General features: G+C 41.4%; 1 protein-coding gene across 2 annotated transcripts; it reads right to left on the bottom strand.

Annotated features, from left to right (window-relative positions):
- Positions 1-13,836: 13,836 nt before the first annotated feature.
- LOC100793029 (high mobility group B protein 10) lies at positions 13,837-18,758 on the bottom strand. Of its 2 annotated transcripts, XM_014774621.2 has the most exons (6): positions 18,349-18,758; positions 17,732-17,810; positions 17,289-17,451; positions 16,478-16,564; positions 15,133-15,518; positions 13,837-14,112 (listed from the first exon to the last, which is right to left on the bottom strand). In XM_014774621.2, the coding sequence occupies exons 1-6, from the start codon at positions 18,567-18,569 to the stop codon at positions 14,020-14,022; spliced, it is 1,029 nt and encodes a 342-aa protein (XP_014630107.1). In that variant the 5' UTR covers positions 18,570-18,758; the 3' UTR covers positions 13,837-14,019. The 2 variants fall into 2 exon arrangements, with proteins under 2 accessions (XP_014630107.1, XP_014630108.1); XM_014774622.3 differs by lacking the exon at positions 16,478-16,564 and having other exon boundaries at positions 18,349-18,753.
- Between the last annotated feature and the right edge of the window lie 621 nt (positions 18,759-19,379).

Below are 19,379 nucleotides of genomic sequence, written 5' to 3'. Positions count from 1 at the left end.
TCATGTTGGTGCGCATGATCCGCACCCGTCTTCCAGTAGCAGTCCGGGCAAAATCCTGCCCCGGTATACATAGCAATTGGGCGATGGCCTCCTCATCAAACCCGTCGGACCGGTTCCTCCTCTGGCCATACTCGCATTCTTGGCCCTCCTCCAGCACTAAAGGGTATCCCAGGAACTGGCTGAGAGCATCCGCATCGAACGGGATCCACTGACCCCTCACCCAGGATCGCATATCTCGCACGCCCTCCTCTGTAGGCCAAGCATTGGCATAAAATTCGAGGACTATGTTTGGGTCGAACTTGGCCATGGGGGTAACCAGTGATGCCCACCGCCGGCGAACTATCTCCTCCTGGAAGTCGATATACTCGTCGTCCCTAAGCTGGATGCGTCGCTCCCAGAGAAATGACTATCCCTTGATGGCCTCGAAGCGCTGCTGGTGCTCAGCGCTCCTAAAACAGTGGCTGTCATATTCGGGAGCGGAACAGGTTCCTTCAGCCGCTTTATCCTTCCTGGATCTCTTTGAGGCAAGCTTCCTTGGGGCCATTTCCTGCGAAAGCCAACATTTGGAAGTTAGTTTTACAAGATAATGCTTATCTTAACGCAAAAAATGTCATGCTAATCCTTCTGATTTGAGAACGAACTCATGTAATCTATTTATGCACACGCGTACGTGTGGAATATCCTACCATTTATATCAACATAGAGGCCATCCAACACATTCTAATTGTCACACACATATATGCATTTGAAAAGAACATACATTCTTACGCTCAAGGCATTGCGTCAATATTCACACCTAATTTATATCCTAAACATTTGCTATTACAAACTACCTAAATATATTTGAAATATATATCATACAAATTTTTATTGTTTCACTCACATTTATTCATATTGGCAAGCTATTTACATTATGCACACACTTGCATTCAAAAGGGAATTCCGTGCTATCATACATTCATTTAGGTAGCGACCTCAATATTCATTCACCCTTTGCAAAGAATTTCATGCCCCTTTTGTTTACCTATATATACATACCATTGAAAAGCATTTCCCACGTTACCTAGGTGCAAAGTATCAATCATGGGGCAGAACAATTTCGAGGAAAAACTCTCGCAAGCAAGTCCTAATTTTCATGCTTTTCTAATTCTAAAACCAAATTTTGGGTTCCTAGCCATGAGTATGTTTTCTTGCATTAAAGCTAAAAAGTTTGGGTTCCTAAGCTTGAAATTGCATGTGGGTACCTATTTTGAATCTCCTATGCTGTCTCTACATACATAAAACAGTCCCACCATCCCAATTTTGCAAAACCATATTCATATATCATTGGGGCATTTCACCGAGCACTTGGTGGGCACACGTTTGGACATAAATTGCAAGAGAATGGGGGCAATGTGGCATGCCCCATTGATTCAGAACACAACATAGGCCTAAGGCCTTCTCATTCAAATCCTCAACTCAAGAAATCAAGCATAAAAACAACCCAAAACTGCCCCACAAATATAAGCACGTTCTCACAAATTAGAGCACCAAAAGATGAAGAAAATACTCCAATGGGAAGCAAAAAACTCAAGGATTGAATACTTACTTGTTGGAGTGAGTAGAAACACCAAAAATGAAAGCAAAATGCAACCAAAAGTGGCTTAGGGGAGCAAAAACCGCAAGCCTTCGTGAGTTCTCTCTTTTGAATGAGGGGGGGGGGGGGATTTTTTTGGATACAAAAACGTTCCCCTCCCTCATTTTTATATTTTAAATGCAGGGATTGGTCGCCCAGGGAAGCTAACCTGGAATTTTTTTTTTTAAGGAAATTTTAAGGATACATTAACCATGCCCCCCCCCCCCCCCTCTTATGGGTTAGTGTTTTGAACCTACTTAAGTTAGAATTAGGCGTCAATTACTTATTTAAAACAAACAATAAAATACTGTGAATTTCAAAGGATACTGGGCTGCCTTGCAGCGACGTTCTCCGCTGGCCCAGCGTCGGGAAGGGGTGACGATTGGTCGGTCGTGGCCCTATCCTCCATTTGCCTCCACCCCTAAGTACCTGCAAGTAGGAGACAAACAATACATGGACAATCGTGACCGGTCATCGTCTTACCTTGGTTGATTTCTGCCATTGACTTGTCTTGACTTCTGACCATGGCCTGAGACGATTCTGCTCCTTGCTATCACAAGATATGCATATGCATGTGCATGTATGAATGTTTCTAATGCGATGATTTTTTAGTGAAGGCCGGTTAGGTTCAATTTTAAATAAGCGTTTGGGGCACCCCATGAACCGAGCGAAGAGGGCTCAGGTTATAACAAACTAAAACACAAGGTTTGAAACCAAAGGGAGGACTGAAACCTCGCCCAGCTTTTCTTTTCAAAGAAATGAGACAAATACAGTGAATGGGAATCCCTAGAGGAACCCAAGAAGAACGAGAAAAACTCAGAAATAAAAACATGCAACGGTCCTCTCGATTGCCCCAGACTTCAAGCGTAATATCGTTTAACTACATCGGAGTTCACGGGCGAGGGCAGCTCCTCGCCATCCATGTGGGTGAGTATCAGAGCACCCCCAGAAAAAGCTCTTTTCACCACAAAAGGTCCTTCATAATTTGGGGCCCACTTGCCTCGATTATCCTTAACAGCGTGGGACATCTTCTTCAGCACGAGGTCCCCCTCGTTGAACTTGTGCGGGCGTACCTTCTTGTCGAATGCATTCTTTATCCTTCGTTGATATAGCCGCCCATGGCTCATGGCGGTCAAACGCTTACCTTCAATAAGATTGAGTTGGTCGTAGCATGCTTGAGCCCACTCTGACTCTTCTAGGCCTGACTCCGCTATTATCCTCTGAGAAGGAACCTCTACCTCAAATGGGAGTACTGCTTCCATCCCATAAACCAAGGAATACGGTGTTGCCCCAGTAGAAGTTCGTACCGAGGTTCTATATCCGTGTAGGGCGAAAGGCAACATCTCATGCCAATCTTTGTATGACACTTTCATCTTCTGAACAATCTTCTTAATATTTTTATTCGCAGCCTCTACAGCCCCATTCATCTTTGGCCGATAAGGGGTGGAGTTATGATGCTGGATCTTGAAATCCTCACACATTTCCTGCATCATCTTGTTGTTCAGATTGGTGCCATTGTCAGTAATGATCTTCCTGGGGAGTCCGTATCGACAAATCAACTTCTTCTTTATGAATCTGACTACCACACTTCTCGTGACATTAGTATAAGAAGCCACTTCGACCCATTTGGTGAAGTAATCTATCGCCACAAGAATGAAGCGGTGACCATTCGACGCTTTGGGTTCGATGGCTCCAATGACATCTATTCCCCACATGGAAAAAGGCCAAGGAGCGGACATAACATTCAGAGGATGTGGCGGAACATTGACATTGTCCGTGTATGCCTGACATTTATGACACTTCCTTACATGAGCGCAACAATCGTTTTCCATAGTGAGCCAGTAATAACCGGCCCTAAGGATTTTTCTGGCCATAGCATGCCCATTGGCATGTGTCCAAAAGGAACCCTCGTGGATCTCCTCAATTATGAAGTTCGCCTCTTTGGCATCTACGCATCGCAGGAGGGTCATGTCGTGGTTTCGTTTGTACAGGATGGTACCACTTACAAAGAAACCAGTAGCCAATCTCCTCAACGTCCTTTTGTCATTGTCAGAAATCCCCGGTGGGTATTCTTTGTTCTCGACATATTGTTTGATGTCGAAATACCACGGTTTCCCATCCCGCTCTTCCTCTATTGCATAACAATATGCCGGCCTGCCCTGAGATTTGAATTCGATGTACGGCAGATCCCCGTGTGGGGCAAGTTGAAACATGGATGCCAGGGTGGCTAATGCATCAGCCATTTGATTCTCTTCCCGAGGTATGTGGTGGAAAGAAATGTCATCAAAGTACTTGGCTAACCTCAAGATGTGAGTTTGATAGGGTATCAACTTCGGATCCCTAGTTTCCCATTCTCCTTTCAACTGGCGTATCACCAAAGCTGAGTCTCCATACACCTTGAGTAGTTTTACATCAAAATCAATGGCCGCCTGAACCCCGAGGGCGCATGCTTCGTACTCGGCCATATTGTTGGTACAATCAAAACCTAGCCTAGCCGTGAAAGGAATACACTGATCATCCGGGGATACTAGGACTACCCCTACTCCGTGGCCCAAAGCGTTAGATGCCCTATCGAAGCAAACAATCCATTTGTCTATATCCTCGTGCGTCCGCTTCTCTTCAAACAGGGCCATGATATCTTCATCTGGGAACTCGGGGTGCATCGGCCGATAATCCTAGAGGGGTTGCTGGGCCAAATAATCCGACACTTCCCTTTACCGCCTTTTGGGTGACGTAAACGATATCGAATTCAGATAATAGTACCTGCCACCTAGTGATTCGTCCCGTGAGGGCCGGTTTCTCAAAGATGTATTTCATGGGATCCATTTTGGAGATAAGCCACGTGGTATGGCTGAGCATGTACTGCCTAAGCCGATGTGATGCCCATACTAGAGCACAACACGTCCTTTCCAGCATTGAGTAATTCATCTCACATGCGGTAAACTTCTTGCTTAGATAGTAGATGGCTTGCTCCTTTTTCCCAGAATCATCGTGCTGACCCAACACGCACCCCATAGACTCGTCCAACACGGTCATGTACAGGAAAAGAGGTCTTCCTGTTACAGGTGGCATAAGCACCGGGGGGTTTGCGAGACTCTATTTGATCTTCTCAAAGGCCTCTTGGCAGTCACTGTTCCACAGGACCGCCTGGTTCTTACGTAATAGCTTGAAAATGGGCTCACAAGTAGGGGTGAGTTGCGAGATAAATCTCGCGATATAATTCAACCTGCCCAAGAACCCCCGAACCTGCTTCTCCGTGTGTGGTTCTGGAATTTCAAGGATGGCCTTTACTTTCTCGGGATCTATCTCTATCCCTTTCTGACTTACGATAAATCCTAGCAACTTCCCCGACTTTACCCCGAAGGTGCATTTGGTTGGGTTTAGTTTTAGTTGGTATTTCCGCAACCTTCCAAACAGCTTACGCAGATTGACAAGGTGTTCGTCCTCAGTTCGAGACTTGGCAATCATGTCATCTACGTAGACCTCTATTTCCTTATGCATCATGTCATGGAACAACGCCACCATGGCACGCTGATAGGTTGCCCCAGCATTTTTCAGCCCGAAGGCCATCACTTTATAGCATAACGTCCCCCATAGGGTGATGAAAGTGGTCTTCTCTACATCTTCGGATGCCATCTTTATTTGATTATACCCCGAGAAACCATCCATAAATGAGAAAAGGGCGAACTTGGCTGTATTATCTACCAATATATCAATGTGTGGCAGGGGAAAATTGTCTTTAGGACTGGCTCGGTTCAAGTCCCGGTAGTCTACACACATTCAAACCTTGCCGTCCTTTTTCGGGACTGGGACAATGTTGGCCACCCACTTTGGGTACCGAGCTACAGCTAAGAACCCTGCATCAAATTGCTTCCTTACTTCTTCTTTAATTTTTAAAGACATCTCGGGTCTCATTCTTCGTAACTTTTGCTTAATCGGGGAAGACCCAGGATTCAAAGGCAACTTATGCTGCACAATGTCGAAATCCAGACCGGGCATGTCTTGATATGACCATGCAAAGACATCTTGATACTCTTCAAGAAGGGTTATCAAGCCTTGGCGGATAGGCGCGGTCATACCGGTTCCTACCTTTACTTCTTTCTTTTCCTCCGTGGTCCCCAAGTTTACCAATTCGGTTTCTTCTTGGTGAGGCTTCATTTCACGTTCTTCCTGAGCGACCAACCTCTCCAACTCTGGTGAAAGGACGTCCTCTTCCTCTTCCTCATTTATCGTTTGGCTTATATCTCGATCGAAATCGATTGTCAAACCCTCGTTGTTAGGATCCTCAAAGAATCGACCCTCATATCTATACCAAACAAGATAAAACATGCAAAATGATATGAGAAAAGGTGGAATTGCAAGAACAGATGAAACAAGATCTCTTTGTTTTATTTAATAAGGTAGGTTTCACAAAACAAAAGAGAAAGGAGATCTATAGGCTCTAATTACATTGAATCAGCGGTATAGACTTCTGACTGGCTTATCACGCGCCAGTTCCCCACTTGAGAATCGGGATGGCATGGTTGCACAAAACTTGGCGGGTCTTGAGGGAACTCCTCTTCTACTGTGGCCACCTCCTCCTTGGACACCGTTCCGGCACTGGTGAAACACCGGCTAATACGGCCGGGCCATACCCTATCCGCCCGAAGTCTTGACGGCACATTCCTCCTCCCCGGCATCCCGGGTTCATACCCTAATCCATATTTGTATGGATTTCCCTTGATATCGACCACGTCGGCATTTCCGAGGCCGTCCTTGCCTAGACCCATTCCGAGCTCAAATTCGTTCCTGAGCATAACACGCGCCACCATTATGGCCGCGTTGGAGAGAGAAGGTAGCAACGGACTTGGTTCCACAGAGGCGCAGCTCACCACCTCGAAGGATTGGAAAGCCGTTTCCAATGATTCTTTCGCCGCTTCTATGTATGGTGCGAAGGAGGGGCAGCTCACTAACATATCCTCTTCACCCGACACTATCACTAAAAGTCCACCCACTGCGAACTTCAATTTCTGGTGAAGCGTTGAAGGGACCACTCCCAGGGCATGAATCCAAGGTCTTCCCAAGAGGCAGCTATAGGCGGGATTTATATCCATCACTTGAAACAGCACATTACAAGTGTGGGGGCCTATCTGAATGGGAATGTTGATTTCCCCCATTACTTCCCGCCGAGTCCCATCAAAGGCTCGTACCACCATCGAGCTCGGTTTTAAACGTGACGCACTAAAAGGAAGTTTTTCCAAAGTGGTCTTCGGCATCACATTTAAACTCGATCCATTGTCGATAAGCACCTTTACGACAACATGGTCCATACACTTTACCGATACATGAAGAGCCTTATTGTGTCCTCTCCCTTCTACGGGAATCTCTTCTTCCGCAAACACGATATAATTGTTGGTGGTTATATGATTAACGATGCCTTCAAAACCCTCCACTGAGATATCGTGGGCTACATGGGCATCATTGAGGACTTTTTCAACAGCGTACGATGAGGCTCGGAGTTTATGAGCAGTTCAAGCAACGAGATCCTCGCTGGAGTTTTATTCAGTTGCTCGACTACCTTAAACTCGCTTTGTTGAATGAGGCGAAGGAACTCATGGGCCTCTTCCAAAGTCACCGTCTTTCTTTGAAGACCTTCTTTCTTTTCAGCCCTTCTTACCACTGGAGGATCTGCTTCTTTCGAGGGGGTGGCTACGTCTGTGGGCTCTTGGACCATGGGTGCTTTCCCCTTGGAGGGCAACTCCACCGGGTGAGGGGAAACGAACACCCGACCACTTCGGGTTACGCCACTGAGGTCGGTGATGTTGGTCACCTTAGCTGACAGGGAGTCAACTTCGGTTGCAACTCTTTCGCTGAACGCGGGAGGGGTATACTTCCACGGAACGGCCTTATTACTTTGATATGCAAATGGCGTTGGCTTGGGTGCTGTCCGGGGGTATATGGGTGTGGAGCCGGTTCCTTTCCTAGCAAAACATATCACTAGGGCCTTGGAGGTTAGAGGAACCTTCTTTTCTTCCGACTGCATGCAAATTTGTGGTTCTTCCCTCCCTCCTATGGACACTTCAAGCTGCCCGCAATCCATGAGCCGCTGAAGCAATTCTTCTACCGCGGGACAGGTTTCCATATCGTGCGACTCCCCAAGGTGAAACAAACATTCGTCCCTTTCGCCTCCGCCACGGGAGACCATACATGCCGCTTGCAGCGATTGGTAGATAAAACGTCTGGAAGTAGCCACCTCTCCTAATCTCCTTGCCCGCGATGGCCCACCCTCTTGGATGGCGTTTACGCTAGCCTTTCCATGACTAGCTAGGGGGTTAGTTTTAACATTTGGACCTTCCTCTTGAAACGATAGCCAGCCGGCACTGATTAGGTGTTGCACTTTATACTTGAACAGGCGGCAGGAGTCAATGTTGTGTCCGGGAGCTCCACTATGGTACGCACACTTGGCACCCAGGTCATACCACTTGGGGTAGGGTGGCTGGAGGACCCTCCCGGGTATGGCTACCACCAAATGATTCTCCAATAATGAAGGCCATAATTCGGAGTATGCCATGGGAATAGGAGAGAAGTTATCTTTCGGGAGTGGGCTCTGTGCATTATTATAGCTCGTGCCGGGGGCCGTATTGTTGACTGGTCGGGGCATGGCTGGAGCTGTGCGTTGGGCCGGCGTTCTCTCTGCCGCGGGCGGCCCTTTTACTTGAGTCGGGAAGGAACTCCCGGCTCGGATTAAAAAATTTGGGGGATTGGGCTAGTATGAGCTTTGGATATTTTGGGGTGCTTTCATCCACGTCGGGGCGGTGGTGACTGCGTGGGCGTCTCCTTCCTTTTTCCTCGTGCCCACTACTGGGGCTCTTCTGTTGTTGTTGGGGGCCACATTGGAAGCATATTCGAACTTGCCTTTTCGTAGTCCGGATTCAATCCTTTCTCCGGCGAAGACGAGATCCGCAAAGTTAGATGGCATGTAGCCTATCAGCTTTTCATAGTAGAACGTGGGTAACATATCTACCATAATTGTGATCATCTCCTTCTCCGTCATGGGTTGTACGACTTGGGCTGCGAGATCTCTCCATCTTTGGGCATATTCCTTAATGGACTCATGCTCTCGCTTAGTCATACTCTGAAGCTGATTCCGATTAGGAGCCATATCTGTATTGTACTGGTACTGCCTAATGAAGGCGGTTGCTAAGTCCTTCCATGATCGGATCTGGGAAGCTTCCAGATTGGTATACCATGCTACTGCTGCTCCAGCCAAGCTGTCTTGAAAGAAATGGACCAACAAATTTTCGTCCGCAGAATACGCCCCCATCTTTCGGCAATACATCCGGAGATGCCCTTTTGGACATGTCGTCCCTTTGTACTTATCAAAGTCTGGTACTTTGAACTTGGGAGGAATGACGATATTGGGTACGAGACATAAGTCCGCTAGATCCGAGAATGGGTAATTGCCAAGGCCCTCAATCTTTCCCTTATCTTCCACGAAGGGAACAGATTCTTTTACGGGTGTGGGTGAAGCCGGGATATGGCGGACTATGTTTGGTTGGGGTAGTTCATGGGGGACGGATCTTTGAGGTGGAGCAGGGGACCGAGATGGGTATCTCCTTCCTCATCGTCTTGTCCGGGATAGTCGTCATAAGGTGGGAGTTGCTCCTCGAAAGTAGGGGCTTGACTTAAATCTTCCGGGGTGGCACGGGGAGTGAAGTCCGGAGGCAAGCCATAGGGGTAAGCTTGCAGACTATACCTCCGACCAAACACTGTCGTGTTTCTATCTCGGCCCGGATTTAAGGCGGGCTGCAGCACCGGCTCCGCTTCCCTAACTGTACTGGAGGCGGTTGTCGTGGCTTTATCCTTTATAGTTTTCTGGAGTTTTAACATGACCTCCGAGATGGAAGCCATTTGATCTTTTAAGGCCGATAGATCGGCCTTCATCTGTTCCTGCACGCCCTCTTCATTATCCATTTTTCTGGATCGAGTGTTATAGGGGTGCCTTGGTGTTTTCTTAGTTATGATGAAATTCCTAAAGAAATAAACAACGGTGAGTATGCCACCAAAACATGAATATGCAAATGAATGATCGGAGCACTTGGATCCACCCCAAGGTTTTTTAGATAACGAGATGAGTTCAGAACTTCTCATTTTATAAAAAGAACAAAGCTTTCATCTAGCCAAGATTATACAAAGGTGTTACAAGAGAACCTAACGGTTTCTAATTATATGGGCCATCAAATCTATCATGTGTTGACAGTAATTGATTAGCCCATGAATCTCCTCGGGAGCCGTACACACTTCGGCCATGGCTTTTGCTTTGGCTAATAGACGCGGGTGGTCTTGACTTCCATTCAAGGTCAAGGCGAACCTATCCATCCACATAGTCGCTTCTTGATGCAATGCATCAATCACCCTCCCTCTTGCTTCTTTTTCGGCGTACACCTGTGCAAAATCCTCCGCTAGCTTTTGTTCATGGGTCACAGACTGGTTCAACTCTTCCTTGTATTGCCCTATGATAGCTAGCATGCTTTGCTCCGTGGCTTCCAAGTGTTGAGCCAAACTCCTCTTGGACCTTGCGCAAGCAGCTAACTCTTCTTTTAAGATCATGCCATGCAGCCGTGACCGGTCTCTTTCCTCTCTTCAGAGCTTGAGCCCTTTTAGTTTCTTGTTCAAGCAGCTAACTCTCGGCCATATTCCTCCTTGCGGGCCCTTTTAGTTTCTTGTTCAAGGGCTCTTGCAGTGGCCGCGTTTTCCTCTTATAACTCGGTGCACTCTTTCTGGATGTGTGTAGCGGCTAATTTGAACTTCTCCTTGGCGAGTCTTGCCTTCCCTAGCTCTAATTTTAGAGCTCGGACTTCTTCATCTTCCTCCGGAGCTTCAAAGTTCTCTTCATCGATAACTTTCAACTTGGAGAGCCAATCTAACTCTCACGTGTGAATTCTTAGCCATCCATGATAGCCTCCGATGACGCTATTTCAGATGCCTCAAAGCTCCTTGTCTTTCCTCAACGGACTTCTCCACGCCTTGTGGACTCTTTTTATCACCTTGAGACTTTGCGCGCCTAGATCCCTCACAAGGAAAGGCGAGAGACTTTCTTTTGTTGGCGCTCCCCTCATGGGGTACCCTAGTTGTCTTATGGCGAGTGCGGGATTATAATTAATACAACCCCTAGTCCCTATCAATGGAACATTAGGGTAGTCCCCACACAAGAAAAGAACTCCTTCCTTGCCTTCTTTCCAATGAGGAAACCAATTGATTGCGTTGCCCCCTATCCCAGCCAAATGTTGGTCCCAATCGACTCTTCCTTTTCCGGCTCATGAGCGATAACTTTGAAGCGGACACGGGTGTCTTGTGTCTTGTTGGAATAGGTGTGAAACCAACCACACACAGAGAGCGGGTAAACAACAGACAATTCATGCACTGTTTTTCTCACACCTCCGGTCAAAGGTGTCAAACAAATCTGCCAAGATAGCCACCACTGGACTCTCCTTGCTATGGTGATATGCGAGGAAAGCATCAATGGCGGCTAAGTCCACCAAACCGTCAACGTTTGGAAAGAGGAAAACCCCAAAAATCAACAAAGCTAATATATCCGCAAACGGGCCCCACTTCACTTGGCCCGCCATATCCCTTGCCTTGCCTTCCAAGTATTTCCGAGGCAGGCCCACTACACCGTTCCGAGTTTGCCTCATGCAATCCATCTCCTTTGCCGAATCTCCAACCACAGCTGCAATCTTGCTCAAGGAGGGAAGAAACCCGAAGAAAAGATACGGTTTTCTCCCCCCAAGAGGGCATCCTAATATTTCCTCAAACTCTTCAATAGTCGGTACCATTTGGAAGTCCCCAAACGTGAAACACCTCAACGGCTGGTCATAGTATTGGGCGAGGGATATGACAGCTTCCGTAAATACCTCCGCTATGGTCAAATCTAGAATCTTCCCGTACACTTTGCGGAAGGCTTGCCTTTGGAGAGGTCCCATCAATCGTCTCAATTCCTTGAGGCTGGTTACATCTAGACTTTTAACCTTGACTTGATAAAACCTTTTGCCGTTTTGATTTGTCCCCATCATTTACCTAAAAAAGGGGTGGATCAAGACTACGACATGGATGATGCAATGCGTATGCATGAAACGTAAAGAAAACAACACAAAGGGGTAATTCACACATACGAGACTGCAGAGATCCAATTTTAATGCTACGTTTTGGGCATGATGGCGCCTCAACGTAGTATTAAAAAGGTTACGTATTACTCTAAAGAAACCAAACATCACTAGCAAAACTATAAACTAGTGCTATTTACCAAAAAATGCATGAGAACGAATGGCACGGAGCGTGTTTGCTCTTTGCCCCTATTTGGGAACCTATAGGACAATATCTAGGGGTCTCTAATAACTACTCCCCAACAATTCATAACTCACACGGCTGTTTTCTAGAGGTATCATCACTCAAGATAATAATATTGTGGTGGTATGGAATACCAGTGACAACACATTATAAAGAGAGAAAGCTCTAGACGAGGTTTTTCCATCCTGTCAATCTGCCTTGGATCTTGTCTAGAATGAAATTAGAGTCTATCTCAGTAACTCTCCCAGTCAGAGTAGGATAGCCAAGATACTTGTCAATACAACATGTGTAACCAAACTCAAGGTAGACTTATCCTTAGAAATGTTTTTTTGAAGCTATGAACTTGGACTTTTGTTAAATGACTTTAAATCCAGCAGCTTTACAAAATGAGTCAAGCACTAGACACAGGTTCAAGCTGGTTAGATTGGAATTTGACAAGTTTAATTTAACACAAAAAGAAAAGAGTCATTTGACACATCACATTTTTTTTAATATTGTATTATTTTTCAAGACATGTTTAAGATGGTGGAAAATATTTTTTTTGATTTTTTTTCTACCGATAACCTTTTTCACATTAAATATAGAATTTGAGGATTATGCATTGACAATGTAAAATAATTTTGTATTATCATCCAATCACAAATCACTATTAATGTGACTTTTAAAATATTTATTGTAAAAAATCAACAAACTTACCGTACTATGAATGCATAATATTTTTTTTTCTCTTAAATGTATACATCACTCTATTTCACATTATCTCTCGCACTTTAATTTTATCACAATCTTAACAATAATATATGTCTTATTTAATTAACATAATAACCTAATACATATCATTCTTAACATTTCATCTTTGAATTTCAAGCTAAATAATTAAGTTATTTAATAAAATAAATTGTTCTAAACAAATATTTAAATGAGTTTATTTTAGACAATATGTGTATGCTTGCTTATAAAAAAAACCTCTATCTATTTATGTTAAATTTTTATATAATCGTTTTAAATAAGATCTTGTTTGGGGTGATTTTTAGTTGAGTTTTGACATTTTTAAAAATAACAAATAATTTTGGTTTTAAAAATTTAGTTTTAGTTTTTTCTCCAATTTTTAGTTTCAAAATAAACTCATTTTGAAAGTTTCTTATCCTATTACAATTAGTTTGAAAGTGCTTATGTGTGGTGGTGGTTATAATAGTAGTGGGGGAGTGATAGCAATATCTTGTGGTGGTGCAATGTTGGTAGCAATAAAGGTAGCATTAATGACGATGATAATAACAAACAATGACCGTGATAAAAATAGTAGTAGTGGTAATAGTTAAGGAGGCAATGGTGGAGGCGACATTGATGATAATGTCGATGGCACTAACAGTGATAAAAGTGACATTGGCGACAGTGACAATGATCGTAACAGTGTCGATAATGGTAACAGTAAAAAATGTCATTTTCAAATGTTAGAAGTGTGTGCTTTTTTAAAACTAAAAATAAAATTTATGAAATCTTTTTTCTTGGTTTTTAAAATGAATATAAAAGTGTTTTGAAAATAAATTAAAAAACATTTCAACTCCAATTTTGGTAAACATGTTTTGTTTTGAAAAATACATAAAACCAAAAAACAAAAAACTCACAACCACCCAAACATATTTTTAGTTAATTCCAAGCAAATCATGATTTTTGGGCAACTCCTCACTGGGTGCCAATTGCACAAGACTACCATATACCTCTAAACAGAAAACTGTTTCTGAAAACAGTAAACAAACAAGGCTTAAGGTAATACCTCTAAAACTAATGAGCATCTCGGGGTGACAAGATTACCATATCACAAATGGAATGTAAACATACAAATAACATGTTTAAATTGAATGAAGAACCATTGGTTTTAGAGCAACAACAATAAATGAACTGCTACAAGATGTTTATTAAAACCATTTAGCCTAATTTACACCAGAATTGTCACAAAGCTACTCTTTCTAAGCTTCTATGCAGAATGATAAGAAAATGAACTATAACAAACATATAAAATGGAAAAGAACAAAAGAAAAAACATATGAAATGGCAATCTAAGGATTACATAAAACAGCCTATTGAGCATTTGGAGTTGAATTATTGGATTTGTACTCCATCAGTTCAGTCCTGTATCTTTCCTTATCTCTCATCCCTTTCTCTTGATAAACCTGCATCAAATTCACACACGCACACACACACAAAATAAAAAAAACAACAACGCATGAGAAAATCTAAGAGATAAATAATCCCAGAATATAACCCCAAACAAATAAGGTAGCCCCACATCGATATTCTGTTTTTGGCAAGCAAATGCATTTTTTTTAGCACTGAAGGTATCTCCAGCTGATAGGTAGAGACTGAGCCCTTCAAGACATAAAGATCACCAAAGTGAGCTTTGTGTCTCCTAACAAAATCTTTTCCATACATACAACAAAGAATTGAACTTTGGTCAACATGCTAATGTATTTTTATTCTATGGTTAACCCAACTTTTTCTCTGACAAGTTAAATTTTATAAAAGGAAAAAAAAAGCAAAAGGCTATTATTACCAAAACAAATATAACCCTTCTTATATTTATAGCCTTCCTAATATTTTCTCACATTTAAGAAGCCGTTATTATCCACATAGAATTACAATTGGTTATCCCTTATAGCTTCCATAAGCAAATAGAAAAATAGTTAGTTTTAAAATATAAAACTTGTGGGGGAACATTATCTCAAATGTCAAGTTTAGCTTAGTTCTAGGTTGGAATGAAAAATAGCTAAGAATCAAACCATGTGTACAAAGAAGAGAACAGAAACTGTTTTGAGATCTAACACATATCTAGAATCTAGATTAGCAACTCCATCAATAATAGCTACATAGAATGAAAATATAAGAAGCAACAAAGTATGTAGCATCAAGGTAAGGTTTCATAGAAACTGTAAGCAGAAAAATACACACGTCATTAATTTTCTGAAATGCAGCATTTGCCTGATTAGTAAGAGGTAAATGATGGGAAAAGAAGGAAAATGATCCATGTGCCTGAAAAACTAGTCCAGATACACATAACTTTTCCATTTATTTCCCTTCATCTTCACTATATGTCAGAGACCAGCATGTGAAATTATAAAAAGAAAAAGGAATCAGCAGCAAAACAAAACAAAAGCACAAAACTGTCGTCATGGGTGAAAGGAGTGCACCTATACCTGTCTTTCAGCTTCTGACAGATTGTTCCATAGAAACCCAATCCTCTTACTAATTGCTCTCTCCTGCCCATGATATGAGGGCTTCAGCCTGGCATAATTCTCAGCAAAGAAAAAGTTGTAACCGCTCCTGTTCGACTTTGGCCGAAATGGATCACGTGGAGCATATTTTGCTCTCTTTCGACTCTGTGAATTAGATGTGCCATCACCAAGATTCTGTGAACTAGATGTGCCTTCGGCATGAGAACTCTGGGACACATTATCAGGAACATGAAACAGGACACCTTTCAGCTGCTCAGAACCTAGAATCACTGTAACTACATATCCACCATCAAATTTCGCATCAATTGTTCCAGAAACCATATCATCATGTGCCTGTACTGGAGTACCTGCAAATTAGAAAGCAAATCCTTATCACAGTTATACATGAGAAGTATATCCACTTACCACGATTGGATGAACACAAAGCTACAAAGCAATGCAAAGTGAAAGTTGTAGAAACAAATCATTAAGAACAGTGATTTGTTTCATTACTTCCAATTTCAAAAGAACAGAAGCCAATATTTACTAATAATCACAGGACGAGAAAAAATAAATTTTCTAAGAAAAGCATGCTCCCTACTTCTATTTTCACATCACATTAAAATATTGTAGGTGTTATCTTCAACTTGCTTATTGATGACAACAAAAAGTATAGCCTAAATCATGAGAAATGTGTCAAAATTGTTGGCACAAGGAAGCTGGCAATCGTATGTTTTAAAGCTTTCCAGTCATGTAATCTGTCACAATATTATGGCTATCAGTCATATTTTAAGTTATCTTGGACCAGTACAAGTAGTACTAGTATCTAACAAAGAATTAATACAAATTTGAACATTAGGTTAGGGTATCCTATAACATCTAATATTAGTCTCATCATATTGTAAACATTTTTATCTGTTTTCCACATTTTCTACCTAAACCTTAGATTTCAACAAAACCTTAATAATCAAGTTTGGCCTCCATTAAAGTACTAAATATTCACACACAATAAAATGCATTAATTTTTATTTTGGTAATTTCCCACCCAAAGTTATTATACATCATACTGTCCAAACAAATTGATTCTTAAAAATTACTTTATGTGAAACAAAGGACTCTGTCTACTAAAAGAAACTTTTTCCAAAATTGATTCTTCCCAAGTACATTCTATTAAAAAACGGTCTTACATAAATTGCTCAAACAAGGTTTTAGTAATTTGGAGATTATGACTATGTCTCATTAAGCACAGTTTTAAGAGAACAAAAATATAGAGTCAAATGAATATATGAAGTATCAAAGCAGTACACAGATCTATATGTTGGCTTACTCTGAACAGGTGAATCATTCACAGCAGCAACTTCTGGAATGGTTGTGGAGCTATAGGGTTGGCCTGATTGGCCTCTAATCATAAGATCTGGGTAAATGAAAGTATTGAATAGTCAAAGATGAAAAAAAAAAAAATCACAGCATGGTTACGTCTTAAAACTTGGATTTGGGCCTAACTCAATCCCAAAAGCTAACTCAAGAGGTGAGAGTTGTCCCTCATTTATATAGTCTATTGTGGCCATGTCACTATTTGATGTGGGGTCTCCAATGCAACCTCTCAAAGCGCGATAGACCCAACAACAATCACTAGGATAGACTTTGATACCATGCTAGAATTTGAGTTTAGACTTACGTCAACCTCAAAAGCAAACTCAAGGTTAGAGTTGCCCCTATTATATATTCTATTTTCACCATACCACTAGTCAATGTAGAATCTATGACACCCCCTCGCACTGAGGTCTGGACATCTTGAGGCTTGATGAACCCAACAACAATCATTATCATAGACTCTGCTACCATCTTAGAATTTGGGTTTAAACCTAACTCAATCCCAAAAACAATATGTGGGAATTGTCCCCACTTATATACTCTATTTTGGCCAATACTGAATATCTCAAGACCTGATAAGCTCAACAACAATTAGTAGGATAAACTCTAGTACCATTTTAGAATTTGGGTTTGGGCCTAACTCAACCAAATAACAAGCTCAAGAAGTGAGAGATGTCTCCCACATATATCCTCTAGTTTGGCCATATTACTGGTCGATGTAGGATCTCAAACAAGAGAGGAAAAAGAAAATCATCTTTTCTTACCAGGTGTTGGGGGAGGAATGCCTTGCCTCCCAAAATAATACACTTGCTCATAGTGATAAAGCATCGATAGATAGGATTTGCGCACCACAAATGATGCACTCGTTATGGTATCTTTGAAATTGAAGGTCAGAATCACTTCCTTCCACTTACGATCAACAATCACCTACATAAATTTAAGAAACGCTTAGGAGGGTCATTTTTAAACAGTTATATCAAAGAGAAAAATTGAATCTAACAGAGCACAGAGCTGTATCATAGATAAATCTCAAACCTAAAATCTCTACAATCAGCACCAAATCTGCTGAAAGAAAACCAAACTCAATTCAACCAAAATCACATCATAAATAAAAGGAAAATTAGACAAAGAAAACAAAACACATTTGTTTCAGACACAAAGGGACTGATTTTCTACAATTAATAGAGAACGATTTACGCAATGCAACCTTTTCAATCCCACCACGAGATGTAACTTCGACAAAAAGGCGATGTAGATCAAGTGACGTTCCTCCCACAGTAGCAACCCTACACAAACAAAAGAGGAAAAGTGACATCAATTTTAATTATATTGCTTTTCTGCATCATCCAGACTTCATTCAACACTCCATGTGCAAATAAATAGACAGGAGAAAATAACAGGTGTACTATAAAATTAATTGAAGGAAGCATCAAACTCGTTAAAGCCAACCAGACCAAAGTCCAAAACATCAAGAAAATCAATTAACCACAATTTTCCCAATTGCCCGACCAACAGAACCAGGGCAAGTTTTAACAGCATAGCAAAAAGCACTAACATGACAATTTTCATGATCATTAACTAACCATGCAAGCTTTAGAACTCTAAACTCAATACAAAACAAGCAATTTTCATAATTTCATTTTTCACCATCAGCTAAAAAAGATAGCTGGCCATGTGGGGGAGAAAACAAAAACACACCAAAAAGCACACAAATTGACACCCCCATAAACAAATTAACTAACCCCATAAAGGAAAAAAACAAGAATCAGCAACAAAACACACACTGAAAGAGAGCAATTGAAAAGAGGGTATTTAAATTCGTACTTGTATTTGGTGCCAAGTATTTTGTGAAAAGCTTGAAGCGTTCCCCAGAAGAGGTTTGCATCACGAACAATGTCCTGGTACCGAGCCGTTGGTGCAGGGTAAGGTTTAGTGGGTCTGAGTCTAGATGATCCCTGCTCCCACCCATTTTGTTGTTGAACTTGAAGCTGAGACTGAAACCCATTGGTGGAACCATCTGGGTTTGGCTTATTTGTCACATTCATATCTCCCTCTTTGGTCCTAAATCCTTAATCTATGTATGTATAAATTCACACACCTTACCTTATGACAATTTCAATTCCTTTGGATTATTGCAAAACCATAGGTTATATACTTATATAAAACAGCCTTTATATACTGCATCTGCTCTGCACTTATGGTATTTTAGGGTGGTGGTATGTTTGATTTGGTATAATATGAATAAAATTAGATGTAATCAATGTAGGTGAAACAAAGAATAAAATGTTATAATAATATAAATATATATTAATCTGCATATGCCCGTTCCGTTACCAAAAAAAAATCTTCATATATAAGTATATAAGAATGATAACTTTCTGGATTTATTTCCTTTTGTGATAAATAGAATGGTACGTATTTATTTCTTTATATGAGATTTTAGAATATGGAATTAATTGTTTGTTTGCAAGTGGAATATTTTTATGTCAATTAATCATGCTTATTTTTTATAATGTTAAGTATTTTCTCTATTCACTTTTTAATCTTTCACCAATTGATATATATGATTTTTTATTTTTTTTTTGTGGAATTGATATATATGGATAGAATTCATTGCATTGGATTTTTTTTTCTAAAAATGTGAGAGTATTTTCAATCAAGACATTTTGAAAAACTTATTTAAGTTAACATTGATTAATAATATTTGCTAATCAAATTTTTTTTATTATCATGATATTGATGCGAAAGAAGATAAAATCTAATTCTATCGAATAATGATATATTAATTGTTAATCAATTAATCTAATAAAGTCATTGAAGCAATAACACCTCTATGAAAGAAGAGAAATCCATAA

This window comes from Glycine max, chromosome 4, assembly GCF_000004515.6.
Source record: "Glycine max cultivar Williams 82 chromosome 4, Glycine_max_v4.0, whole genome shotgun sequence".
Classification (NCBI taxonomy): domain Eukaryota; kingdom Viridiplantae; phylum Streptophyta; class Magnoliopsida; order Fabales; family Fabaceae; genus Glycine; species Glycine max.
The sequence above is the reverse complement of the archived record's forward strand: the minus strand, read 5'-3'. Positions and strand labels throughout refer to the sequence as shown.

Coding starts and splice junctions, on each gene's coding strand:
- LOC100793029 (XM_014774621.2), bottom strand. CDS start 18,569: ATGAATGTGACAAATAAGCCAAACCCAGATGGTTCCACCAATGGGTTT. Junction 17,811..18,348: donor ATACTTGGCACCAAATACAA/GTACGAATTTAA, acceptor TTGTTTGTGTAG/GGTTGCTACTGTGGGAGGAA. Junction 16,565..17,288: donor CATTCCTCCCCCAACACCTG/GTAAGAAAAGAT, acceptor TCATTTACCCAG/ATCTTATGATTAGAGGCCAA.